Source organism: Stenella coeruleoalba (genome assembly GCF_951394435.1).
Source record: "Stenella coeruleoalba genome assembly, chromosome: 6".
NCBI classification, from domain to species: domain Eukaryota; kingdom Metazoa; phylum Chordata; class Mammalia; order Artiodactyla; family Delphinidae; genus Stenella; species Stenella coeruleoalba.
In genome coordinates, this window is record NC_137151.1 from 66,083,308 (window position 1) to 66,110,897 (window position 27,590).

The following is a 27,590-nucleotide window of genomic DNA, read 5'->3' on the forward strand; positions in this document are numbered from 1 at the left end:
TTTCAGGGCAATAACGTTGTGAAGAATACAGCTCAGTTATTTTTGTAGAACACCCCTCAATTTGGGTTTTCTTATGAGTAGGTTCAGATTATGCGTCTTTTGCAGGAATATTACAGAAGTGATGTTGCAGTCTTTTCATTGCACCCTCTTTAGTGGTTTATGATCTTTGTTTATCCTATTACTGGTGATCTCTTTGTTCATTTGATTAGGGTGGTACCAGCCAGACTTCTTCACCACAAAGTTACCCTTTTTCTCATCGTAATTAATAAAGTATTTTGTGAGGACTTGCTTTAAAGCTATTTAAATACATCTGTTTTCTCATCTAATTTTTAGTTCATTCACTAATTTTCTGCTGTGGAGATTCATAGTTTCTTTTGCTCACTGGGTTATAATCCAACACTACTATTATTTGATGCTCAAATTTTTTCAGATGTGGCCAGTGAGAGCCCCTTCAAGCAGGTTTCTGTGTCCTTTTGACTTGTCCCGTTATTCTTTGAGCGCTTCTCTTCTTAGTGGCTCAACAAGATGTTTCAGGCTCACCTTATATTTTCCCTATTCTACCCCTGGAATCAGTCATTTTTTTAAGGATCTTTTGTTACTTTTAGCAGAGAACAGTATTGAGAAAGTGGGATCTGGATGCTTGGTGGGCTCACTGCTGTCGAGGTATTAACTGCTCCCAGGCCTTCTCAGTGAACAGAGGTTCAGAATATATGTATGCATTTATGTATATAGATGTACATATCTGCATCTATATTTATTTCTCTATTATATATATTGAAAGCTGTGAGTTCAAACTGATACTTTATATTCCAGTATAGCACAGGACTTATTCTAGTTTTCTCTAACAGTGAGAAACCTGGCTTCCATTATCCTTAATATATTTATTTCTTTGACCAATCCTCTTATATAGAACCAATTTCTCATATCAATTACCTCCCTTTCCCCTGCATGGATGCCCTCTTCTCCCTGCATTCTGTCCTCCACCCTGCCCTACAGATGGACACCCTCCTCGTCCCACTTGGGCTCCAGCTCCCCACCTTGGACTACCCTTCTGTGAAGAATCCTTCTCGCCCTATGTGTGCTTTGAATTCCCACACCAGGCATGTCTTCATTCTGGCTGCCCTCCTCATCCTGCTTTGGCTCTGATGCCCCATACTGGGTCCTTTCCACCCGTGGGTAATCTCCTCACCTTGCTTGAATTTTGATTCCTTATTCCAGGCTGGCGCCCTGTGTCATTGCCCTCTTTACCTCTATCAGGTTCTGGCTTCTCATCCCTGGTCAGTTCCCACTCTCCTCACCCTGATTGGCTCTGACATAGTATACTGGGCTGCCCTGCTGTGTGGATGCCCTGACTCCGTATGCCGGGCCACAGCCCACTTCTGTGTAGATGCTCTTCACCCTGGAAAACCACTGACATTTCCGCCCACCCCGCCCCAGCACACACAGTTGTCCTCCTCACCCTGGGCTCTGATATCCCTTTTCAGGCTCCTCACCTATAGATGCCTATTTTGGTTTATTTCGCCTCTTAACACCTCCCCCGCAGTGGCTTTAGGACTGAATTATTTATGAACGGAAGAGCCTCCTACTGTCTTTAACTCTCGTCCTTCCTGCCTCAAACTAATTTATCTTCCATCCCTGATGACTCCTCCTCCAATATTTGTGCCTGCCTTTAGCCTTCAACCTGGCCATTGTGTCCATTTGGATTCTGATTCTGCCTCCACCAAATCACCGATTCTTATCTTGTCTAAATGTTGGTACTTAAGCTTAAGCTTTATTTATATAAATGGTAATGAGTCAGTCTTTAAAGAAAACATTCTCCATTCTCCACAGAGCTCCATCCTGCTTTTAACCTGCTTCACTATTTCTTCACCCTGTCAAGGATTAGTCCGTCAGCTGGGGCTTCAGCTGGAGCTTCTCTCAGTCCAATTCTCATTAGTATTTGAAACTTCAGGAGTTATTGTTGAAATGGTGGCATCACTAAGACAACAGGAAGATTGAACTAGGGGAAAATTATCATTACACACAGAGGGTTAGGTAGTATTTGAAATGAAATTAATCCACGGTTGAACTTGGGGTGGATTTACAGATAGTTAGAATCAAGTATGGTATACAGAGCAGCTTAATTCAAGGAAATAGTGTGTGTGTGTATATATATACACACACACATATATTTTTTAATTAATTAATTTATTTATTTTTGGCTGTGTTGGGTCTTCGTTTGGCTGTGTTGGGTCTTCGTTGCAGGCTTTCTCTGGTTGTGCTGAGCAGGGGCTACTCTTCATTGTGTTGCACGGGCTTCTCATTGCAGTGGCTTCTCTCATTGCGGAGCAGGGGCTCTAGGTGTATGGGCTTCTATAGTTCTGGTGTGTGGGCTCAGTAGTTGTGGCTCGTGGGCTCTAGAACGCAGGCTCAGTAGTTGTGGCGCACGGGCTTAGTTGCTCCACGGCATGTGGGATCTTCCCGGACCAGGGCTTGAACCCGTGTCCTCTGCATTAGCAGGCGGATTCTTTTTTTTTTTTTTTTTTTTTTGCATCTTTATTGGAGTATAATTGCTTCACAATGGTGTGTTAGTTTCTGCTTTATAACAAAGTGAATCAGTTATACATATACACATGTTCCCATATCTCTTCCCTCTTGTGTCTCCCTCCCTCCCACCCTCCCTATCCCACCCCTCTAGGTAGTCACAAAGCACCAAGCTGATCTCCCTGTGCTATGCGGCTGCTTCCCACTAGCTATCTATTTTACGTTTGGTAGTGTATATATGTCCATGCCACTCTCTCGCTTTGTCACAGCTTACCATTCCCCCTCCCCATATCCTCAAGTCCCTTCTCTAGTAGGTCTGTGTCTTTATTCCTGTCTTACCCCTAGGTTCTTCATGACATTTTTTCCCCTTAAATTCCATATATATGTGTTAGCATACGGTATTCGTCTTTCTCTTTCTGACTTACTTCACTGTGTATGACAGACTCTAGGTCCATCCACCTCATTACAAATAGCTCAATTTCATTTCTTTTTATGGCTGAGTAATATTCCATTGTATATGTGTGCTACATCTTCTTTATCCATTCATCCGATGATGGACACTTAGGTTGTTTCCATCTCCTGGCTATTGTAAATAGAGCTGCAATGAACATTTTGGTACATGACTCTTTCTGAATTATGGTTTTCTTAGGGTATATGCCCAGTAGTGGGATTGCTGGGTCATATGGTAGTTCTATTTATAGGTTTTTAAGGAACCTGCATACTCTTCTTCATAGTGGCTGTGCCAATATACATTCCCACCAGCAGTGCAAGAGTGTTCCCTTTTTTCCACACCCTCTCCAGCATTTATTGTTTCTAGATTTTTTGATGATGGCCATTCTGACTGGTGTGAGATGATATCTCATTGTAATTTTTTTTTTTTTCTTTTTTGCGGTACGTGGGCCTCTCACTGTTGCAGCCTCTCCTGTTGCGGAGCACAGGCTCCGGACGTGCAGGCCCAGTGGCCACAGCTCACGGCACAAACCCGCGTCCCCTGCATCGGCAGGCGGACTCTCAACCACTGCGCCACCAGGGAAGCCCTCATTGTAGTTTTGATTTGCATTTCTCTAATGATTAATGATGTTGAGCATTCTTTCATGTGTTTGTTGGCAGTCTGTATATCTTCTTTGGAGAAATGTCTGTTTAGGTCTTCTGCCCATTTTTGGATTGGGTTGTTTGTTTTTTTGTTATTGAGCTGCGTGAGCTGGTTGTAAATTTTGGAGATGAATCCTTTGTCAGTTGCTTCATTTGCAAATATTTTCTCCCATTCTGAGGGTTGTCTTTTTGTCTTGTTTATGGTTTCCTTTGCTATGCAAAAGCTTTTAAGTTTCATTAGGTCCCATTTGTTTATTTTTGTTTTTATTTCCATTTCTCTAGGAGGTGGGTCAAAAAGGATCGTGCTGTGATTTATGTCAAAGAGTGTTCTGCCTATGTTTTCCTCTAAGAGTTTGATAGTTTCTGGCCTTACATTTAGGTCTTTAATCCATTTTGAGCTTATTTTTGTGTATGGTGTTAGGGAGTGATCTAATCTCACACTTTTACATGTACCTGTCCAGTTTTCCCAGCACCACTTATTGAAGAGGCTGTCCTTTCTCCACTGTACATTCCTGCCTCCTTTATCAAAGATAAGGTGACCATATGTGCGTGGGTTTATCTCTGGGCTTTCTATCCTGTTCAGTTGATCTATATTTCTGTTTTTGTGCCAGTACCATACTGTCTTGATTACTGTAGCTTTGTAGTATAGTCTGAAGTCAGGGAGCCTGGCAGGCGGATTCTTAACCACTGTGCCACCAGGGAAGCCCCAGTATATTTGTTTTTTACACAGAAATATTTTAGGAAGATATTGAATGTTGTAAACAAAATTTTAAAAAATATTTATTTATATATTTGGCTGCACTGGGTCTTAGTTGCATCATGTGGGATCTTCGTCGTGACATGTGGGATCTTTAGTTGTGGCATGTGGGATCTAGTTCCCTGACCAGGAATCAAACCTGGGCCCCCTGCATTGTGAGCGTGGAGTCTTAACCACTGGACCACCAGGGAAGTCCCGAATGTTGCAAAAATTTATATAGATTTTTAATAGAAAAGAAAATAAGTATAGAATAAGGAATCAACCAATATATCTTTCACGATGTTTAAAAGTTTCTTCTTTCTTAAAGTGCTTTGATATATTTGTTTCTCAAAACAACCCTGTGAAGTAGGGAAGATGTTATTGTTACTCCCTTTTTTTCAGATGTAAAATGGAGATGCAGAGATTTTAAATGACTTGCCTCTAGTTGTATAGCAAACTCCTGGTATTTCTGGGTCCAGATCCCATGTCTCTCAACTTCTTGTCTGGTCATATTTCAACTGTACTGGCTTTGGCAGTGGAAGGAGCTTTAGAGTCAGGCATACCTGAGTGGACACTGTGTGATCTTGGTCTTGGACAGTTTTTGGTTTTTTTTTTAAAGCATTGCCGAGTCCATCTTCTCATCTGTTTATTTAAGATAATAATATTAGCCAATGAGGATTGACTAAGAGGCACATATTTCATGTGTGATAAATATTTGTTCTTCTTTCAGCCTTGAGAGTGGAGGTCAGAAGTTATTGCAGTAATCCAGCACAGAATAAGCAAATAATATTTTTTTGAACTGGATTAAGCCAAGTCAATCAGTCACTTAGAAACACAGGATGGAATAAATTTTCCCAAAGTACAGGCCATTTAAGAATCCTCAAATACTGAATATCATTTATGAGTATGTAGCAGAGCAACATTTATGAGTATATAGCAACATATATGAGTATATAGCAGAGTGGTTTGTTTAGAGTCATCTCTTATAAGATGGAAGTAGAACATGTGTTCATCCAGCAAATATTTATCGAATGTTTACTGTGTTCTAAACACTGGGGATACAGTGATGAAATGGTGCCTAATTTAAGGAAATGGAAGACAAATAAATGGCTAATTTGATCAGAGGGCTTCTGTAAAGTTGTGACCAGGGTGCTATGGAGGAGAATAGAGTGGAGCATCTGATTTACCCTGAGGGACTCAGGAAAAGCTTCCTAGCAGAAATGTCACTTCAGCAAAGTCTTAAAGGTATGTTAATCCAGTGGGAGCAAGGATGTATAGTATTTGAGGCAGAGGGAAAGGCATATACAAAGGCACTACCTATGGTACATGAGTTTATATGACAGGAGATGGGCTGGAGAGGTAAGTCCTGTCTCTCAAGAGTCAGAAGGTTAAAGGAAGTTAAAACTATAGGGAGCCATTAAAAGATGATGAATGGAGAAGTACAAGGTTAAATTAATATTTTGGTAAGACCACCTCCTGGCAATATATCAAGGTTTAAATAGATGTACTAATTTAGGTTCTTTTGAATACAAGGAAAAAAACATTTTTGAGGCAGCCTAATTTAAAGGAGGAATAATTTATTATGAGTACAGAGAGATCTTTCAGGGATCTTATGGCACCTGGACTTCAGGAACTGAGTGGAAAGCTGAACAGGAACTCCTGTCTCTTGCTTTTGCTTTGGCCTTTCTGCCTCATTTTTTCTTCCCTTTCTGTAAATTGGTTTTCTGTGCTTTTTTGCCTATGTGGTTAAATATTACCTTCCTACAGTTGCCTAATATTGCAGTTTCAGCCATACTCCAAGACTCTGCAGATGTCTTTAAATCTAGTTCAGTTTTCAAGTGAAGAGAGAACCTCATTGCCCACGATGGGTTAGGTATCTCCTGCCCTGATCCAGTCAGATGTGGCTACTGTACCTGACTGTCAGGCTCCAGTCCCTGTGTGTGTGGTGGTGTAGGAAGGGACATTCTGAGAAATGGGGAAGGTAGTGAGCTAGGCAGATACCACAGAAAGTTTCTTACAGAGGGTAAGAATAGAAGCAAAGGCTAGCACTGAAATCTAGGCACTAAATGTTGAGGGCCTGAGCTAAGGTTAGTTAGGGGCAGTGTGGAAAGAGAGGAGGAAGTAAAGTTAAGAGGTATTTAGAAAATCAGACACACTTTGGTGCTTTATGAAAGGTAGGAGTTTTGAGAGAAGGAAGGAGTCTACATTTCTGATTTGTATTACTGGGAATTTGGAGAAGAAACATTGAGGAGGATTGAGTTTTAGGGCAGAGATGCTGAGTTTGGTTTGGACACAGTGTATTTGTGGTCCCCACGGGACTTAAACACTTGAATGTAGGGTTTGGAGTTCAGGAGTGAGATTTCTGCTGAGATTTGGGAGTCATCTTGGGTTGGGAATTGAAGCTATGAACTGGATAAAGTCACCTAGAATGAGAAGAGTAGAAAGCTAAGAATGGAATCTGAGGACCACCTCAGTATATATGGAAGGAGTGGAAGAAGAGTTTTTCAAGTGACTAATTTGTGACGTTGGACAAGAGGGGATTATGGAATATAACACTGTAGAAGAATGTGTGTTTAGCATATGCTCAAGCCTTAAAAGACAAGATAGAGTCTATGGCTTAGTAATTAATAGAAATGTGTGTTGGGTACTATGTTCTCTTACTTGATCCTCACAGCCATCCAACTGCTTATTATCTCCACTTTACAGGTCAGGCAACTTAGACACAGAGAAGTTAAGTAACTTGCTCACAGTTTTACAGCTGTAGGTGGCAGAATCAGGATTTGAACTCCTACAAATCCAGCTTTTAAGAGTCTTCTCTTAACCACTGTTCTTGATGCCTGCCTTCAAAAGAAATGCAAGGAGATTCTGATTTAGCTAGTTAGTATAGTTTATGTTACTAAAATGATTATAGTAATGGAGGGCAAACTTATTTTATTTTTGATTGTGGTAAAATGCACATAAAATAAAATTTACCATCTTATTAACCTTTTTTAAAGTATACAGTTCAGTAGTATATTCACATTGTTGTGCACCCAACCTCCAGAACTTTTTGTTTTGCAAAACTGAAACTCTATACCCAATAAACCCCCCATTTTCCCTTCCGCCCAGCCTCTGACAACATCATTATACTTCGTGTCTCTATGAGGTACTGTAAGTACCTCATATAAGTGGAGTCATACAGTATATCTATTTTTGTGACTGGCGTATTTCACTTAGCATAATGTCTTGAAGGTTCATCCATATTGCAGCATGTGTCAGAAATTCCTTCCTTTTTATGGAAGCCAAACGTTTATTTATTAGAACAACTTTCTTTAGACATTTATTCACATGTTGAGGAAGATCTTTTTCTCATATCGGTTTTGGAAAAAACTGTTTCAGGGATGGGGACATATTGCACATCTTTATAACTCTATACTGGTATTTGAGTGTTTGGGGTAAAACTTTTTAACAGGAGAAATCTTTACTAAAAACTTATAGAAGCATTAAAAACAAATAATACCTTTTAATTTTTCTTGTCTGTTTGAGAAGGACAACTGTGTTGTACTTTTTCCCTGTAGTGATAGCGTGACCCATGGGAGTCACAGATTTAAAATACAGTTTTTATAATATTCACAAGGATACCAAAGGTCTTTGATATATACTGTACTAAGCTTTCCTACAGAAACTGTGTGTTCACCACTGATATGGGGAGCATCTCACCCAACTAGGTAAGCCTTTTAACTGCACCTCAGTTTAGGGCTGTAGTCAGAGCCTCTTACCGTTCTGAATATAACAGCGGAGTTCAGGCTAGCTTTTCAGTTCACTACTTGTTAACTTTAGGAAGTTACTTAAGTTTTATAAACTTGAATTTCCCTATTTATAAAATGGAATATTCAGTTTCTACCCCGTTGGGGTTCTCCTAGGATTAAATTAAATCTGAATAAAGTGCTTATTAGCACAGTGACCGGCACATAGTAAGTGCTCGGTGAATGTTAACTGTAATTATTGTTCTTGTTACTATCGTCATGTTTGGTATGCATGCATTTGAAGATTCCCAAATGGCATACTTTAAAGGGAAATCTATTCCGTCCCTTGCTCTGGGCTAGATGCTTCAGAGGATTCAACGTTGAGGAGTATACCGTTTCTGCCTTTAAGTAACTTACATTTAAAATGGAATAATTTTATCTACAGTGGGTTTTTAAGGCTATAACTTCTAAAATTGTACTTTTTTTTTTTTTTTTTTTTGCGGTACGCGGGCCTCTTACTGTTGTGGCCTCTCCCGTTGCGGAGCACAGGCTCCGGACGCGCAGGCTCAGCGGCCATATGTCACAGACCTAGCCGCTCCGCGGCATGTGGGATCTTCCCAGACCAGGGCACGAACCCGTGTCCCCTGCATCAGCAGGTGGACTCTCAACCACTGCGCCACCAGGGAAGCCCTTAAAATTGTACTTTTTTATTAGAAAGTATAGGGGAATAAATCAAGGTGAAAGTGTGGTTTTAGCATTTTAAAACCTTCTTTGAATTCGGTAAAGGATTCTTTGATTTGTGGATTTTGTTTGTTTATTTCCAGCCAGCACCTAACCAAGTCACTTTCCATCTGCCACTACATCGTTATTATGCTATGTTTCTGAGTAAGGTAAGAGTGTCATTAAACAACTTTGTTTGTTTTTTGAATATTGGGAATTATGTATTGAATTAGTAACATTTTTTTTTTTTTTTTTTTTTTTTTTTTTTTCTTTTTTTTTTTTTTATTAACATCTTTATTGGGGTATAATTACTTTACAATGGTGTGTTAGTTTCTGCTTTATAACAAAGTGAAGTAACATTTTTTATCATAATTTTTAGGCTGTGAAATGTCAAGAACTAGATTTGGATTCTGTTTTACCAGACCAGGAAATGTTAATGAAACTAATGATTCATCCACTCCAAATTCAGGTATGTTTTCAGGCTTTTAAAAGGTTTTGAATTCCTTGGTTAAGTGATTCTTCCTTTATTTTATTTGTATGCCTTTATCATTGTTATTATAGCCAAAATGTTTGAAATTAAAAAAAAAATTAGTTTTTGTATTTTTGCCAGATTATATTTTGTTTTTTTTTTTAAATGAGATTTACATTTAGTTATAATTTCCCCAGGAATTCTTTTCACTATATTTACTTATGGGGGGTTTAACATACTACAGCACTGTTTTGGGAGTCAGGAGACCCAGCAAATTCTAGCCTTGGTGCCACCACTATTTTATTATCTATGTTGTTTGGAGTGATTTACCTACTTGATTCTTAGTTTCCCCATCTATAAAGTGAGAGGAGAGAAAAGAGAGAAGAATTAGCCTACATAGGCACTGTGGTTTCTTTCATTTCTAACACTGTGATTTTGTGGACCACTTTTATATACATTAGAGGAATTTGCACTTCAGTTTATTTTTCCTGGAAATTTTAGATTTGTTAACCATTATTGAACTTTACCTCTGGGAGTTAGGAACAAATAAGAGATGAAGTTATGACTGTGCTTAGTTTTAGTTGATACAGGACATAAATACATGAAGAATTAAATATTAATATAGTAAGAAAATTTATTCTAATCTGATCTGCTCTTGCCAAATTTTAGAAAATGACTAGATTGAAGGTTGAGTTAGGGTGAATTAAAGTCATAGATTATATTCATTGATGTTGAACAGTGAACAGTTAGCTTGTTTGATGCTTATTCCTATGTTTCTTTAAGCATTATATATGTTGTTTTTTTTTTTTTTGAAGAGGAAAAAGTTAAATGTAATCGTCAGTGATTCCTCATTAAAGATTTCAGTGAATATTGTTATAAATGTATCCAGGAGTCATCAAGGAAAACTAACTCATGTATAAACTCCAGAAGAAGGGACTGTATAAAATATAATGATCATCATAAAATTTAAAATTATATATTTGAATTGAATATCTTAAACATTGGACAGAATGTCAGGCTTATGCTGTGATTAAGTTATAAAATATTTTGAAATGATTATTTATTGTAACATGATTTTATAAAGGTTGACTTTAGATGACTTCTTTGTCCAATTTACTTAATTTTTGTTTTACTAGGCAAGTCTTGCCGAAATCCATAGCAATATGTGGGTAAGAAATGGTCTGCAAATCAAAGGACAAGCCATGACCTATGTCCAGTCTCATTTCTGTAATTCCATGATTGATCCTGACATTTACCTATTACAGGTAAGCCAACTTGATGATGCAGATGTTGTACTTTAGAAGTATCTCATTTGTACCTGTGGGATTTTAATTTATAGAGGTGACTAAATGATGACATGGAGAGGTCAGTGCTATTGAAAGAAGAATTTTATTACTTATAATTTCCAAAGGAAGGGGGCATGCCACACTACGCAGGACCAGAGGGGAAGCGTTAGATTTTGGTCAGGAGGCAGAAGGAGGAGTGAGGGGAAATCCTAGACCAGAAGCTTTATTGGGGTTTCCATAGGAACGACAAGGCAGGGCAGGGGAAGTAGTTTAGGATTGGCTAGTTTGAATAATTTTGGTGGGCTCTGGGGCATAAAGGCTATCTGGTACCTGCCTTGGGCAGGGGGCCAGGGGGAATATTGGCTTGGTATGTGAGTTAAATAAAGGGCATGAGGGACTTGCATATGAGACACTTGCTCCCAGGTAAGCTGTTTACTATCTTTTGGAATTAGCTAGCCTTTAGAAGGGTAGTTTCTCTCCTGGTCTGTAGGGCCCCCCTAGATGCCACAACATCAGAAGATACAGAAAATAAAAAACGTGATTAACACAAGAAGTAAAACTGGGGAAACCCGTGGCAGTCCAGTGGTTAAGACTTGGTGCTTTCCCTGCTGTGGCCCGGGTTCAATCCCTGGCTGGGGGACTAAGATCCTGCAAGCCGCGTGGCGTGGCTGGAAAAAGAAAGAAAGAAGTAAAACTGAATATTGAGAAATAAAGATTGTGGGTTTTATTTTTTGTCTTTTAAAGGTTTGTGCATCTAGACTTGATCCAGATTATTTTATTTCATCTGTCTTTGAAAGGTAAGCATAATTTTATTAAGACAGGTATTAGGAAGTATTTGGAATTTAAACTAATTTTGTTTTAACTTTAAAAAATCTGTCTCAAATATTTTTTTAATAGATTTAAGGTAGTGGATTTGTTGACAATGGCTTCACAACATCAAAACACAGTACTTGATGCAGAGCATGAGAGATCCATGTTAGAAGGCGCTCTTACATTTCTTGTGATTCTTTTGAGTCTTCGTTTACATTTAGGTAAAAAGCACTAATACAAATACTTGCGTATTAACTATTAACCTCCGTTTCCTCCCCTCTCCTTGTGGTAGTAACTGGTTTATGGAAAAAAAGGAAAGGATGTATTACCGTTGACACTCCTTTTAGAATATCCTTTAAAAAACCCCTTAAGGGAACTGCAAATATCAGGGTAGTTAAACTGCAGTTATATTGGGGCATTGTATTCTTTGCTCTTTAAATTTGGAAACATCTCATTTTTGGTATTTATGCTTAATAAATTGTGTGGTAAGTTGTTTCTTTATAATATATAGGTATTCAGATTTATTAATTCTATTTTTAATTTTAGGAATGTCTGATGATGAGATTCTCAGAGCAGAGATGGTAGCCCAGCTGTGTATGAATGACAGAACACATAGTTCATTGCTGGACCTCATATCCTTTTAACAGTTTGATTTTCTGTTAGTTGCAGGATCTAAGTTGTAAGTAATATTCATGGATTAGAGATATATCACTTTTTGATTAAAATGGTTTTTTTTGAAGTTGAAAAATAATATGGAGAAAAACTCCAACTGTTTGTTCAATTCTGTGTTCAAGACCACTGGTAGATTTTTTTGCCTCTGTCGTCTCTCAGGGTACTCTTTTTTTTTTTTTTTTCCGGTACACGGGCCTCTCACTGTTGTGGCCTCTCCCGTGTGGAGCACAGGCTCCGGACGCGCAGGCTCAACGGCCATGGCTCACGGGCCCAGCCACTCCATGGCATGTGGGATCTTCCCGGACTGGGGCACGAACCTGTGTCCCCTGCATCGGCAGGCGGACTCTCAACCACTGCGCCACCAGGGAAGCCCTCAGGGTACTCTTATTAGACCTTGGTTAGGCATCAGGACTGGTGGCTCTGGGCACCCCAGGATCTGACCTTTAAGGACAGCAATAGTGAAAGGGAGCTGGACACTTGGTGAAAGGCAGCTAGGTCTACTTTATCTCTATAGCCAGGCTGGAATTCATGGTTAAAATTTAGAGGTATATCTTATCATTATTATTACCAGAGCTTTAAACATTCTGAGGATTTTTTTCTTAGAATTCAGTTTTAAACCAAGAGGTTTTTAAAGGCAAAGACTGTTGTCTACAAACTTTAAAAATTTATGGTTCTCTGTATAAGACTGAGCATACAATGGACACTTTATTATTTTTTGATTTATTGTTTATAAAATTTTAGACAAAGATCATCATGTTATTTTGTGATAAAATTTATTTGTGAATTTTTGACTAAATTTAATTTGTACATTATGATTATGTTCGAAATAATTGGCTAAATTTCGTGAAATAGCTCCTATTAGAAATGCCTATTTGATAACCTTGAAGATTTTCTTAAGCAGCCAACAATTTGATACTGTTTGATGATTTCATTCAGCCATTATATACTGTGTATTAGTGCTGCAAAAGAGCAAAAGCATTCTCTGTAACTTTGAATTTAGAAGAATTATGTAGCTCTAATGTGAAACGAAGAGGAAAGAATCTTTGTGGTTTTCTTCTTTTTAAAAAATTTGCTTAGTATCTTTTTCCTTCTTATTTTGAGGATGACATTTTGTGTTTTTGGAAAAATAATCTTTGCTCATAAAAATCTGGGCTGATTTTTAGTATACTGTGTTTGATTTTCTAAGGGAAATTACGACTTTATTTGCAAAAGGATGAAAATGGAGATTAATTTTAAAAGTTTTTTTTTTTATTTCCTGAAACTGTATTAATTTGTTTTGGGGGAAATATACTTCAGAGCTACTTCAGCATGTAATTTATTAGTAGGCTTCTAGATTAAACTATCTTAATTCACAGTTAATAAAATGTTATTATTGAACTGTTGTATTATATAGCCCTCTTGTGGCCGACTTTATGTATTACAGCCTATTACTCTGCATATTTTAGCAAAGGAAGTTAGAAACTAGAATACCTTGGTAAGATTAAGTATCTGACTTTTAGTTATTAATTTTTTCCTTGACACATACATCATATTCCAGAAAATCCAAATCCCAAAAGTGGCATTATTCCAGGAAGTTATAGCTTTGAATCAGTTTTATCAGCTGTAGCTGATTTTAAGGCTCCTGTTTTTGAACCTGGAGGTTCTATGCAACAAGGCATGTATACTCCTAAAGGTATGTTTATATACATAAATGTGTTTTTTCAAATATCAGTTTTCTGAAGTTTCATTGTGTATATTGAAACAAAATGTTTGCCTTTTATTTGTTCAGCTTTGGTTTTTCCCCTCAACTTTCTTATAGATGTATGTTTGTCTTTTATGGTGTACAGTGATACTGGTTCCATTTATTTACAAACCTATGGTTTATATTACAATAAGACTTCTTAGATGACTCTAAATTATAAAAGGAACTTTATATATGAACTCCAGTTTATTTTTGTAAGTGAATGAACTGTAAATGAACCAGAAATTATGAAGCAAAATATATACTTACAAACATTCTGAATGTATTTGCCCTTTAAATTTGATTTTGAAATAGTTCTCACTACCCAAATTTTAACTTGAAACAGTTAAAATCTATGTGGAATACTGATAACATTCTCATACATTTTGAACCTGTGTAAATACATAGAAACCTTTTCTGTAAGTGGTTGGTTTTCTGAAGTTTTCCCCCTGGATTTGTAGATGACATGCTTGACAAAAGCCAGAAGTAGGTGGAATCCTGATTCATGGTCTTTTCTTCTTCTCTTTCACATTTTCATTAATCTAAGTTAAAATTTTGAAGGAAGTAGCAGTTACATGCTTCTTGCCCCCCTCAGCACTCATTGTCTAAGTGAAAAACTGATGCCCACTTAGTAGTTGTAAATAGCATGTACCATGTTTGGTAAAACACACCAAAATAAACCTTATCATGTGTGATTTTTCAGAGAGTTCACAAAGGTAGCAAGAACAATCCAGAGCCTCTGGTTGGAATGTATTCCATTAAAGAAAAAGCACAGTATTTCTTTATTGTAGAGAACACTTTGTATCTAAAATTTAGATGAACTTAGAAGTAGAGTGATGTTCTTGTATAATGCAGTGCTTATTAATAAAGTGTGATGTGAGCATAATCTGTGTCACTCATTCGCGGTCCCTATTAAAATACACGTTCCTATGCTTCGACCCCAATCTGCTCTTATCCAGATCTCTGGGGATTAATTCTGGAAATCTGCTTTTTTACCAAGCTCTAAAGGATGATTGTCACACACAGTTAAGTTTGAGACACTGAGACAGAGCACTGGACATTTGAAGATTAGAATCAAGAAATTGGGTGTCATATTCAGATGCAGTACTGAGTTGTATTAGCCAGTTGTGCGATATTGAGAAAGTCAGTGTTTTATCTTTGGATTTAACTTCTTATTTGTAGAATGAGTGAGTTGGAATAGATCAGTGTTTTTTAAGCTTTTTAAAAAAATGTTTAAGATAAGCCTTTAGTTTGGGGGAACTAAGCCTTAAGTGAATCTGTTATACAAAAGCAATAAAAGCAAACCTACTCTTGTTAAAGTGAGTGTGGTTAGTGGACATAGCTTCTCATCTGTTTTACCATCTCCTTGCTCCTAAAGTGGCCCCTGGTAAATCTCTGTTGAAATCCAACTTCTTGGAACACTGAAGCCTCCTGGGCCAGTTAGTTAATCACTGAAGTTTTCTTCCATTTCAATGGTTTTATAATTCTGACAAAAACAGATAATAGAATTAATAACAAAGGTTCTGTGGCTTTTTGAAGGCCTATCTTAAGGATCTTAAATCATACTTATGATAATTTAAGATGGCCTGTTACATGAAATAGGGACAGTTGTTAACATTTTTTTTTTAATGCCAGAAAGTTGAAATTATAGTAGATGTGTAGAGAGATGCTTAAGGTTCAAATGTTAAGAAATGTTAAGAATTCTCATCCTAAGCATGATTATTAGTGAGATCACAGGTTTTATTTGCAATGTGCAATTTTCTAGTACACGTTAATGTAATTATATAGCTATTAACATAAGCTTTGTGCACTTAATACTTAAAATCATCTTGTGTACCACCAATTGTACATATACTACACATGGGATAATGGTTCCTAATTGTGGAGAAGGTAAGGAGATCAATTATAGCAAAAGAACAAATGTTTTATAAACCAAAAAGTGTTTATAAACTAAGCTCTTGAAAATCAATGGCTCATTAATTTTTTAATCCAGCTTTCACATTTTTATCTTCGAATACTTTCAAAAATGTTAATGCATTGTGTTTCTTACTTTCTCATTGGCACTTTACCAAAAAAAGTGAGCTAAACTTTTATGGTGAGGCGTTATCACATTATAAAACTTCTTGCTCACTAGTTCTTGCTGAACTTAAGGGAACATTATAGTGACGAAATAATTTTTGATTTAGAAAAGTGGTCATTGCATCAAGCTTATTAAGGCAAATATATAATCAAATTAAACTTTCCCATCTTTTAAATATAAGATATACTTAAACGTAATTAGTCATTAGAGATTGACTTTATTCCTAAGAAGTCAGTGTTTTGTTTCTACTCTCTTTTGAATAATAGCTGAAGTCTGGGATCATGAGTTTGACCCCGTCATGGTCATTCTTCGAACAGTTTACCGTAGAGATGTGCAGTCTGCAATGGACAGATACACAGCATTGTAAGTACGTTATGTTAGTCAGTAAAATAATGGATATCTTGTGTTTATAGAGAAAAATTTCGGTTATAACACAAATGTGATATGCTCTCATTAAAATATACTCAATCTTTAGAGGAGAAAATATTTTAAGATTAAAAAAATAATCTGGCTGAGATTTATGTTCTCAAGATCTTGATCCAAAAACCTGACATTAATCTGATAAAAATAAATTTTATAAAACATCACAAATAAATGTAAAAAAATAACAAACTTATTGAGTTGCTCTTTGACCAGGAGAATTCAAAGCTTGGTTTTGTGTTGTCCTACTTTTAAAGCAGTAGAGGAGGCACAAGTTAAGAGACTAAAATTGTCTGATGTCAGAGATGATGGGTAGGTACAAAAAATGTGGTAATATTGCTGTGTTCTTGACAACTGGGAAAACAGCCAAAGTAAAATGAATTTTATTTGTAAATATTTAACAAAGTAGTTAAAATGTTGATAATTGCCGAAAAATTTTGAAGGATATCTTTTTAATGGAGAATTCAGTTTTATATATTATTGTCGTAGACTATTTTTTAATGTATTATTTCCTCCTATTTTTAAACATTAAATAGTTAATCTATTGCTGAACGTTATAGGATATCGCCTTTTATTTGTGCTCAGTTTATTTGTGCTTAGTTAAACATTTTGAAAACAAGTTTAAAATGATACAAATGTCTTTGATCTTGAGAAAATATTTGTTCATATAACCATCAAAGTGTAAATACAGATATTGGGTGTAATTGAAACTTCTTTTTGCCAAGACGTTGCAGTAATGGATATATGCTGAATTTAAGAACCATCATAGATACCTCTGAAGAAAGTTTATAGTGTAGAAGTTTAGCATATTCTCCCCTCCCCTCACCCCACCCCAAGAAAGACAAAAACGAAAAACAAAACTTAGTTCAGCATCTCTCTCTACCTTTCTCTAAAACCCGTGGGAACATAGTCTGAGATTCTCCTCTCTCTGCTTTCTTAGCAACCTCTTTTTATGCTTTTCGTGTAGCTTTGTAACTATTTGTTTGCTTTGTAGGTTTTTACTAGACTCTTAGTTCCTTGAGGGAAGATATTTTTGTCTCTGTGTCTCTTTTATATCTTCAGAATCTATCTCAGTGCTGGCATATAAAAAGGCATTCAGCATATATTTGTTGAGTAAGTAAATTTGAGTAGTTCATGCTGAAAAATGAAAACCATATCTGTAGAGCTATTTTTATTAAATTTTCCTCTTTTCTATTTTGCTATTTTTTCTCATAATCTCATTCTCCTCATTTGGCTTTTGAGTTCCTGTACAATGTCTATATAGTTTCTTAGAAATATGTCTGAATTGCTGTGATGTTTTTTGGCAGTTTAAAAATCTTTGTTTAAAGAAATGTGTATTTAAATAAAAGAATAATAACAGATAACAAATACACTTTAACTTCAGATTAAAATCATTTTCTTATAAATTAATCTCTGAAATTTTATATGCAATATTATATTAATACAATATTTTGTATATTTAAGATAAATATATCCGTGAAGAATGTGTTTGTTTCTATGTAAAACTTAAATTTTTTTGAAATTTATTTTGTATATGAAATATAACATCTTTTTCTTTTATGTGATATCACTTATATGACTGTATAATTGACCGTTTCAGTTCTTAATATAACACAACTGGGAAATAAGCCTAAAGTGTAGGGCTTATTGGCTATTGGTCATTTGCATTTTCTTTTAGTTTTAAGGAACAAAAGTGGCAAACTGATTTACTTAGTGTGATCCTTTTTTATTTCAAGAAGGTAATAGAAAGGCGTTTTGAAAAATTATAGAGAAAAATAATTAGGTAAATTAAAGCTATTGTGTCTTTATTTTTAGCATTAAAAAAAATCTTATTTATTTTTTAACATCTTTATCGCAGTATAACTGCTCTACAATGGTGTGTTTCTGCTTTATAACAAAGTGAATCAGCTATACACATACATATATCCCCATATCCACTCCCTCTTGCGTCTCCCTCCCACCCTCCCTATCCCACCCCTCTAGGTGGACACAAAGCACCGAGCTGATCTCCCTGTGCTATGTGGCTGCTTCATACTAGCTATCTGTTTTACATTTGGTAGTGTATATATGTCCATGCCACTCTCTCACTTTGTCCCAGCTTACCCTTCCCCCTCCCCGTGTTCTCAGGTCCATTCTCTACATCTGCGTCTTTATTCCTATCCTCCCCCTAGGTTCTTCAAAACCATTTTTCTAGATTCCATATATATGTGTTAGCAAACGATATTTGTTTTTCTCTTTCTGACTTACTTCACTCTGTATGACAGATTCTAGGTCCATCCACCTCAGTACAAATAACTCAATTTCGTTTCTTTTTATGGCTGAGTAATATTCCATTGTATATATGTGCCACATCTTTTTTACCCATTCATCTGTCAATGGACACTTAGGTTGCTTCCGTGTCCTGGCTATTGTAAATAGAGCTGCAGTGAACATTGTGGTACATGACTCTTTGAATTATGGTTTTCTCAGGGTATATACCCAGTAGTGGGATTGCTGGGTCGTATGGTAGTTCCAGTTTTATTTTTTTATTTTTTTTTGCGGTACGCGGGCCTCTCACTGTTGTGGCCTCTCCCGTTGTGGAGCACAGGCTCCGGACGTGCAGGCTCAGCGGCCATGGCTCACGGGCCCAGCCGCTCCATGGCATGTGGGATCTTCCCGGACCGGGGCACGAACCCATGTCCCCTGCATCGGCAGGCAGAATCTCAACCACTGCGCCACCAGGGAAGCCCTATTTTTAGTATTTTAAGGACCCTCCATACTGTTCTCCACAGTGGCTGTATCAATTTACATTCCCACCAACAGTGCAAGAGGATTCCCTTTTCTTCACACCCTCTCCAGCATTTATTGTTTGTAGACTTATTGATGATGGCCATTCTGACAGGTGTGAGGTGATACCTCACTGTAGTTTTGATTTGCATTTCACTAACTATTAGTGAGGTTGAGCATTCTTCCATGTGTTTGTTGGCAATCTTCTTTGGAGAAATGTCTATTTAGGTCTTCTGCCCATTTTTGGATTGGGTTGTTTGTGTTTTCAGTATTGAGCTGCATGAGCTGCTTGTAAATTTTAGAGATTAATCCTTTGTCAGTTGCTTGATTTGCAAATATTTTCTCCCATTCTGAGGGTTTTCTTTTCATCTTGTTTATGGTTTCCTTTGCTGTTCAAAAGCTTTGACGTTTCATTAGGTCCCATTTGTTTATTTTTGTTTTTATTTCCATTTCTCTAGGAGGAGGGTCAAGAAGGATCTTGCTGTGATTTGTCATAGAGTGTTCTATGTTTTCCTCTAAGAGTTTTATAGTCTCTGGCCTTACATTTAGGTCTTTAATCCATTTTGAGTTTATTTTTGTGTATGGTGTTAGAGAGTGTTCTAATTTCATTCTTTACGTGTAGCTGTCCAGTTTTCCCAGCACCACTTATTGAAGAGGCTGTCTTTTCTCCATTGTACATTCTTGCCTCCTTTATCAAAAATAAGGTGACCATATGTGTGTGGTTTATCTCTGGACTTTCTCTCCTTTTCCATCGATCTATATTTCTGTTTTTGTGCCGGTACCATACTGTCCTTATTACTGCACCTTTGTAGTATAGTCTGAAGTCTGGCAGCCCGATTCCTCCAGCTCCGTTTTTCTTTCTCAAGATTGCTTTGGCTATTAGGGGTTTTTTGTGTTTCCATACAAATTGTGAATTTTTTTGTTCTAGTTCTGTGAAAAATACCATTGGCAGTTTGATAGGGATTGCATTGAATCTGTAGATTGCTTTGGGCAGTAGAGTCATTTTCACAATGTTGATTCTTCCAATCCAAGAATATGGTATATCTCTCCATCTATTTGTATCATCTTTTAATTTATTTCATCAGTGTCTTATAGTTTTCTGCATCCAGTTCATTTTTCTCCTTAGGTAGGTTTATTCCTAGGTATTTTATTCTTTTTGTTGCTGTGGTAAATGGGAGTGTTTCCTTCATATCTCTTTGAGATTTTTCATCATTAGTGTATAGGAATGCCAGAGATTTCTGTGCATTAATTTTGTATCCTGCTACTTTACCAAATTCATTGATTAGCTCTAGTAGTTTTCTGGTAGCCTCTTTAGGATTTTCTGTGTATAGTATCATGTCATTTGCAAACAGTGACAGCTTTACTTCTTCTTTTCCTATTTGGATTCCTTTTATTTCTTTTTCTTCTCTGATTGCTGTGGCTAAAACTTCCAAAACTATGTTAAATAATAGTGGTGAGAGTGGGCAACCTTGTCTTGTTCCTGGTCTAAGTGGAAATGGTTTCAGTTTTTCACCATTGAGAATGATGTTGGCTGTGGGTTTGTCATATATGGCCTTTTATTACGTTGAGGTAAGTTACCTTTCTGCCTACTTTCTGGAGGGCCTTTATCATAAATGGGTGTTGAATTTTGTCAAAAGCTTTTTCTGCAGCTATTGAGATGATCATACGGTTTTTCTCCTCCAATTTGTTAATTTGGTGTATCACATTGATTGATTTGCGTTTACTGAAGAACCCTTGCATTCCCGGGATAAACTCCACTTGATCATGTTGTATGATCCTTTTAACGTGCTGTTGGATTCTGTTTGCTAGTATTTTCTTGAGGATTTTTGCATCTATGTTCGTCAGTGATATTGGCCTGTAGTTTTCTTTTTTTTTTTTACATCTTTGTCTGGTTTTCGTATCAGGGTGATGGTGGCCTCGTAGAATGAGTTTGGGAGTGTTCCTCCCTTTGCTGTATTTTGGAAGAGTTTGAGAAGGATAGGTGTTAGTTCTTCCCTAAATGTGTGATAGAATTCACCTGTGAATTCTTTTGTTTTTTTGGCTTTTGTTTGTTGGAAGATTTTTAATCACAGTTTCAATTTCAGTGCTTGTGATTTGTCTGTTTAGATTTTCTATATCTTCCTGGTTCAGTCTCAGAAGGTTGTGCTTTTCTAAGAATTTGTCCATTTCTTTGAGGTTGTCCATTTTATTGGCATATAGTTGCTTGTAGTAATCTCTCATGATCCTTTGTATTTCTGCAGTGTCAGTTGTTACTTCTCCTTTTTCATTTCTAATTCTATTGATTTGAGTCTTCTCCCTTTTCTTCTTGATGAGTCTGGCTAATGGTTTATCAATTTTTTTTTTCTTCTCAAAGAACCAGCTTTTAGTTTTTTTGGTCTTTGCTATTGTTTCCTTTATTTCTTTTTCATTGATTTCTGATCTGATCTTTATGATTTCTTTCCTTCTGCTAACTTTTGGGTTTTTTTGTTGTTCTTTCTCTAATTGCTTTAGCTGTAAGGTTAGGTTGTTTATTTGAGATGTTTCTTGTTTCTTGAGGTAGGATTGTATTGCTATAAACTTTGCTCTTAGAACTGCCTTTGCTGCATCCCATCAGTTTTGGGTCGTCATGTTTTCATTGTCATTTGTTTCTAGGTATTTTTTGATTTCCTCTTTGATTTCTTCAGTAATTTCTTGGTTATTTAGTAGCATATTGTTTCGTGTCCATGTGTTTGTGGTTTTTACAAATTTTTTCCTGTAATTGATATCTAGTCTCATAGTGTTGTGTTTGGATAAGATACTTGGTACGATTTCAATTTTCTTAAATTTACCAAGGCTTGATTTGTGACCCAAGATATGGTCTATCCTGGAGAATGTTCCATGAACACTTGAGAAGAAAGTGTATTCTGTTGTTTTTGGATGGAATGTCCTATAAATACCAATTAAGTCCATCTTGTTTAAAATATCATTTAAAGCTTATGTTTCCTTATTTATTTTCATTTTGGATGATCTGTTCATTGGTAAAAGCGGGGTGTTAATGTCCCCTATGATTGTGTTACTGTCGATTTCCCCTTTTATGGCTGTTAGCATTTGCCTTATGTATTGAGGTGCTCCTCTGTTGGGTGCATAAATATTTACAATTGTTATATCTTCTTCTTGGATCGATCCCTTGATCATTATGTAGAGTCCTTCTTTGTCTCTTGGAATAGTCTTTATTTTAAAGTCTATTTTGTCTGATATGAGAATTGCTACTCCAGCTTTCTTTTGATTTCCATTTGCATGGAATATCTTCTTCCATGCACGCACTTTCAGTGTGTATGTGTCCCTAGGTCTGAAGTGGGTCTCTTGTAGACAGCATATATACAGGTCTTGTTTTTGTATCCCTTCAGCCAGTCTGTGTCTTTTAGTTGAAGCATTTAATCCATTTACATTTAAGGTAGTTATCGATACGTATGTTCGTATTACCATTTTCTTAATTGTTTTGGTTTTGTTATTGTCGGTCTTTCTCTTCTCTTGTGTTTCCTGCCTAGAGAAGTTCATTTAGCATTTGTTGTAAAACTGGGTTGGTGGTGCTGAATTCTCTTAGCTTTTGCTTGTCTGAAAAGGTTTTAATTTCTCCATCAAATCTGAATGAGATCCTTGCTGGGTAGAGTGATCTTCGTTGTAGGTTTTTCCTTTTCACCACTTTAAATATGTCCTTCCACTCCCTTCTGGCTTGCAGAATTTCTGCGGAAAGATCAGCTGTTAACCTTATGGGGATTCCCTTGTATGTTATTTGTTGTTTTTCCCTTGCTGCTTTTAGTATTTTTTCTTTATATTGAATTTTTGACAGTTTGATTAATGTGTGTCTTGGCATGTTTCTCCTTGGATTTATCCTGTATGGGACTCTCTGTGCTTCCTGTACTTGATTGACTATTTCCTTTCCCATACTAGTGAAGTTTTCAACTATAATCTCTTCAAATATTTTCTCAGTCCCTTTATTTTTCTCTTCTACTTCTGGGACCCCTATAATTTGAATGTTGGTGCGTTTATTGTTGTCCCAGAGGTCTCTGAGACTGTTCTCAATACTTCTCATTCTTTATTCTGCTCTGCAGTAGTTGTTTCCACTATTTTATCCTCCAGGTCACTTATCTGTTCTTCTGCCTCAGTTATTCTGCTGTTGATTCCTTCTAGAGAATTTTAAATTTCATTTATTGTGTTGTTCATCATTGTTTTCTCTTTCATTCTTCTATGTCCTTGTTAAACGTTTCTTGAATTTTCTCCATTCTATTTCCAAGATTTTGGATATCTTTACTATCATTACTCTGAATTCTTTTTCAGATAGACTGCCTATATCCTCTTCATTCGTTTTGTCTGATACGTTTTTACCTTGCTCCTTCATCTGCTGTGTGTTTTTCTGTCTTCTCATTTTGCTTAACTTACTGTGTTTGGGGTCTCCTTTTTGCAGGCTGCAGGTTCGTAGTTCCCATTGTTTTTAGTGGCTGCCCCCAGTAGCTAAGGTTGGTTCAGTGGGTTGTGTAGGCTTCCTGGTGGAGGGGACTAGTGTGTGTGTTCTGGTGGATGAGGCTGGATCTTGTCTTTCTGGTGGGCAGGACCGTGTCTGGTGGTGTGTTTTGGGGTGTCTGTGACCTTATTATGATTTTAGGCAACCTCTCTGCTGATGGGTGGGGTTGTGTTTCTGTCTTGCTAGCTGTTTGGCATAGGGTGTCCAGCACTGTAGCTTGCTCATCATTAAGTGGAGCTGCTCTTAGCGTTGAGATGGAGATTTCTGGGAGAGCTGTCTCCATTTGAATTTACGTGGAGTCGGGAGGTCTCTGGTGGTCCAGTGTCCTGAACTGGGCTATCTCACCTTAGAGGCTCAGGCCTGACACCCGGCCAGAGCACCAAGACCCTGTCAGCCACGTGGCTCAAAAGAAAAGGGAGAAAAAAAAAGAAAGAAGAGGAAAAAAAATAAAATTATTAAAAAAAAAATTTAAAAATATGATTAAAAATAAAAAATACAAGAGTAATTTAAAAAAAAAAGAAAGAAGAGAGCAACTAAACCAAAAAACAAATCCACCAATGATAACAAGCACTAAAAACTATACTAAAGAATAAAAATAAAAACACAAACAAAAAAATAACAGGCAGACAGAACCCTAGGACAAATGGTAAAAGCAAAGCTATACATACAGAATCACACAAAGAAGCATACACATACACACTCACAAAAAGAGAAAAAGGAAACAATATCTATCTATCTATACATATATATAAAAAGAGAGCAACCAAATCAATAAACAAATCTACCAGTGATAATAAGCCCTAAATACTAAATTAAGATTAACATAAAATCAGAAACAAATGCAGAAAGCAAACCCAAGTCTACAGTTGTTCCCAAATTCCACCACCTCAAGTTTGGGATGATTCGTTGTCTATCCAAGTATTCTACAAATGCAGGGTACTTGAAGGTGATTGTGGAGATTTAATCTGCTGCTCCCGAGGCTGCTGGGAGAAATTTTCCTTTCTCTTCTTTGTTTGCACAGCTCCTGGGGTTCAGCTTTGGATTTGGCCTTGTCTCTGCATGTAGGTTGCCTGAGGGTGTCTATTCCCCGCCCTGACAGGATGGGGTTGAACTAGCAGCTGATTAGGGGGCTCTGGCTCGCTCAGGCCACGGGGAGGGAGGGGTACGGAATGCGGGGTGAGCCTGCGGCGGCAGAGGCAGGCGTGATGTTACAACAGCCTGAGGCGCACAGTGTGTTCTCCTGGAGAAGTTGTCCCTGGATCTTGGGGACCCTGGCAGTGGCGGGCTGCACAGGCTCCCGGGAGGGGAGGTATGGTTGGTGACCTGTGATTGCCCTCAGGCTTCTTGGTGGCTACAGCAGCAGCCTTAGCGCTTCATACCCGTCTGTGGTGTCCACGCCAATAGCTGTGGCTTGCATCCGTCTCTGGAGCTCATTTAGGTGGTGCTCTGAATCCCCTCTCCTTACACACCCCGAAACAATGGTCTCTTGCCTCTTAGGCAGGTCCAGACTTTTTCCTGAACTCCCTCCTGGCTAGCTGTGGTGCACTAGCCCCCTTCATGGTATGTCCATGCAGCCAACCCCAGTCCTCTCCCTGGGATCTGACCTCTGAAGCAGGAGCCTCAACTCCCAGCCCCCAACCTGTCCCCACTGGTGAGCAGACCAGCCTCTCAGGCTGGTGAGTGCAGGTTGGCACTGATCCTCTGTGCGGGAATCTCTCTGCTTTGCCCTCTGCACCTCTGTTATTGCACTCCTCTGTGACTCTGACGCTTCCCCCCCTGCCCACTCCCTGTCTCTGCCAGTGAATGAGCTTCCTAGTGTGTGGAAACTTTTCCTCCTTCACAGCTCCCTCCCCTAGATGCAGGTCCCATCCCTATTCTTTTTGTTGTTGTTTTGTTTTTTTGTGGTACGCGGGCCTCTTACTGTTGTGGCCTCTCCCGTTGTGGAGCACAGGCTCTGGACGCGCAGGCTCAGCGGCCATGGCTCACGGGCCTAGCTGCTCCGCGGCATGTGGAATCTTCCCGGACCGGGGCATGAACCCGTGTCCCCTGCATCGGCAGGCAGACTCTCAACCACTGCGCCGCCAGGGAAGCCCCCGTCCCTATTCTTTTGTCTCTGTTTTTTTCTTTTCTCTTTTGCCCTACCCAGGTATGTGGGGAGTTTCTTGCCTTTGGGGAAGTCTGAGGTCTTTTGCCAGCATTCAGTAGGTGTTCTGTAGGAGCTGTTCCACATGTAGATGTATTTCTGATGTGTTTGTGGGGAGAAAGGTGATCTCCACGTCTTACTCTTCTGCCATCTCGAAGGTCCCTCTCTATTTATTTATTTATTTTGGCTGTGCTGGGTCTTTGTTGCCGCGTGCAGGTTTTTTCTTCTTGTGGTGAGCGGGCTACTCTTCGTTGCAGTGTACAGGCTTCTCATTGTGGTGGCTTCTCTTTTTGCGGAGCATGCACTCTAGATGCGCGGGCTTCAGTAGTTGTGGCACACGGCCTCAGTAGTTGTGGCTCGTGGGCTCTAGAGCATAGGCTCAGTAGTTGTGGTACATGGGCTTAGTTTCTCCACAGCATGTGGGATCTTCCCGGACTAGGGCTCAAACCCTTATCCCCTGCTTTGGCAGGCGGATTCTTAACCACTTCACCACCAGGGAAGTCCTGCTATTATGTCTTTAGAATCTACCTTGATGCAGGGCACTTTGTAGATAATCAGTAATTGCTAAATGAATGAAAAGTAAGTTTCTTAAAATTTTTTTGTGCTGAGAGTTTAAGTGAAAATAAGCCATTTTCATTGTGTGATGTTTAGACCTTTAGAATTTTAGGATCTTATTGCTGGAAAAGCCCTTCAAGATCTTCTCTCCAGCTTCTGTAGAAATGTCTTTGGAGCCATCACTGGAAGAGGGGGTTGGGCAACAGCAACAGAAGGCCTAAGAGAGTGGAGGTGGCTCATCCCGTTTTCCTCACTCCCTTCCAAATACCCCTTAATGGGCAATTCAGCTTTTAAAATGAAAAAAACAAAACCAAAAAACAACAAGAACAAAAACAAACCAACAGTTGGAAAACCATCCATTCAATTCATTGTTATATTTTACATATGAGGATATTGTGGTACAGAGAAGTTCAGTGAAATACGTTTGTTAATGGCGGTGTTGGAACTATTGTCTAGACCATTTCCAAAAGACAAATGTGATTTTTATATAGTGGTTACTTTAAATTCAGCTGGAAAGCAAATCTTTTTGAACTGTAATTTCTGATATTTCTGTTGCTTCCCATCTCCCATCTTGAAGGTTAATGGCTGCTGGCCCATGTTTTAAAGTATGATGTTTGAGTTTATATATGTCATTTATGTCTCAAGCTAGTCAGTAATTAAGTGTTGGTTTGAGTCACTTAAAATTTTTTTTTGTTGTCATGTAGCTTTTCATTTGCATTATTTCATTAATGATTTTGAAAAGAGCAGTCAGAATGGCGTATTACCTGCTGCCTTGAACAAATATATAACCTTTATTTCAGAGCACTTTGTTAATCTAGGTGCTGCGTATTTAGGGGCCTAGTGCTTAAAGCAAACAAAGAAATAAAATAAAAACTAAAAATTGCTTTTCTATGCTAAATGAAATAGAATAGTTGAAACATTTAATCATAGGCTATTGAGATTGCTTTGAAAATTATGCTTATATGTAGCCACTATAGTTTTATTTCGAAACCGGTTTTTTTTTTTTAAAGCAAACTTAATGGCATCCTCTTCTTGAATCATAGATGCAATTCATTTCTTTGGTATGTTGATGGTAATTTTTTTTTTTTTTTGAGCAGAGAAAGGTTTATTGCAGGGCTAAGCAAAGACAACAGGTGGCTTGTGCTGTAAAAAACCCCAAATTCCCCCATGGTTTTCAGGGAGAAGTTTTTATAGGCAAAATATGGGGTGAGGGCTGCAGGGTGTGTGACTTTCTTCTGGTTGGTTGGTGGTGAGGAAACAGGGTGGTGCCCCAGGAATCTTATGCTCAGCCTGAAGTCACCATCCTCCACCTGGGTGGGGTCCCCAGTTCCTGGGTGTATGGCTATTGTCTCCATTCCCTTCACATCCCAGGGACCCTTCTTTGCTCCATAAA

At 37.9% G+C, this 27,590-nt stretch overlaps 1 protein-coding gene across 7 annotated transcripts in view; it reads left to right on the plus strand.

Annotated features, from left to right (window-relative positions):
• The window catches only part of UBR3 (ubiquitin protein ligase E3 component n-recognin 3), a 224,976-nt gene that overhangs the window by 79,248 nt on the left and 118,138 nt on the right, over positions 1-27,590 (plus strand). For all 7 annotated transcript variants that reach the window (XR_013828877.1, XM_079925165.1, XM_079925164.1 and 4 more), the window contains exons 12-19: positions 8,901-8,966; positions 9,176-9,265; positions 10,402-10,530; positions 11,296-11,348; positions 11,449-11,582; positions 11,908-11,993; positions 13,564-13,705; positions 16,100-16,196. Coding sequence is in view for 6 of the 7 variants with exons in the window: in XM_079925165.1 (XP_079781291.1) it covers positions 8,901-8,966; positions 9,176-9,265; positions 10,402-10,530; positions 11,296-11,348; positions 11,449-11,582; positions 11,908-11,993; positions 13,564-13,705; positions 16,100-16,196 (797 nt within the window). In the remaining variant the exon portion in view is untranslated. The remainder of the gene's footprint in view (positions 1-8,900; positions 8,967-9,175; positions 9,266-10,401; positions 10,531-11,295; positions 11,349-11,448; positions 11,583-11,907; positions 11,994-13,563; positions 13,706-16,099; positions 16,197-27,590) is intronic.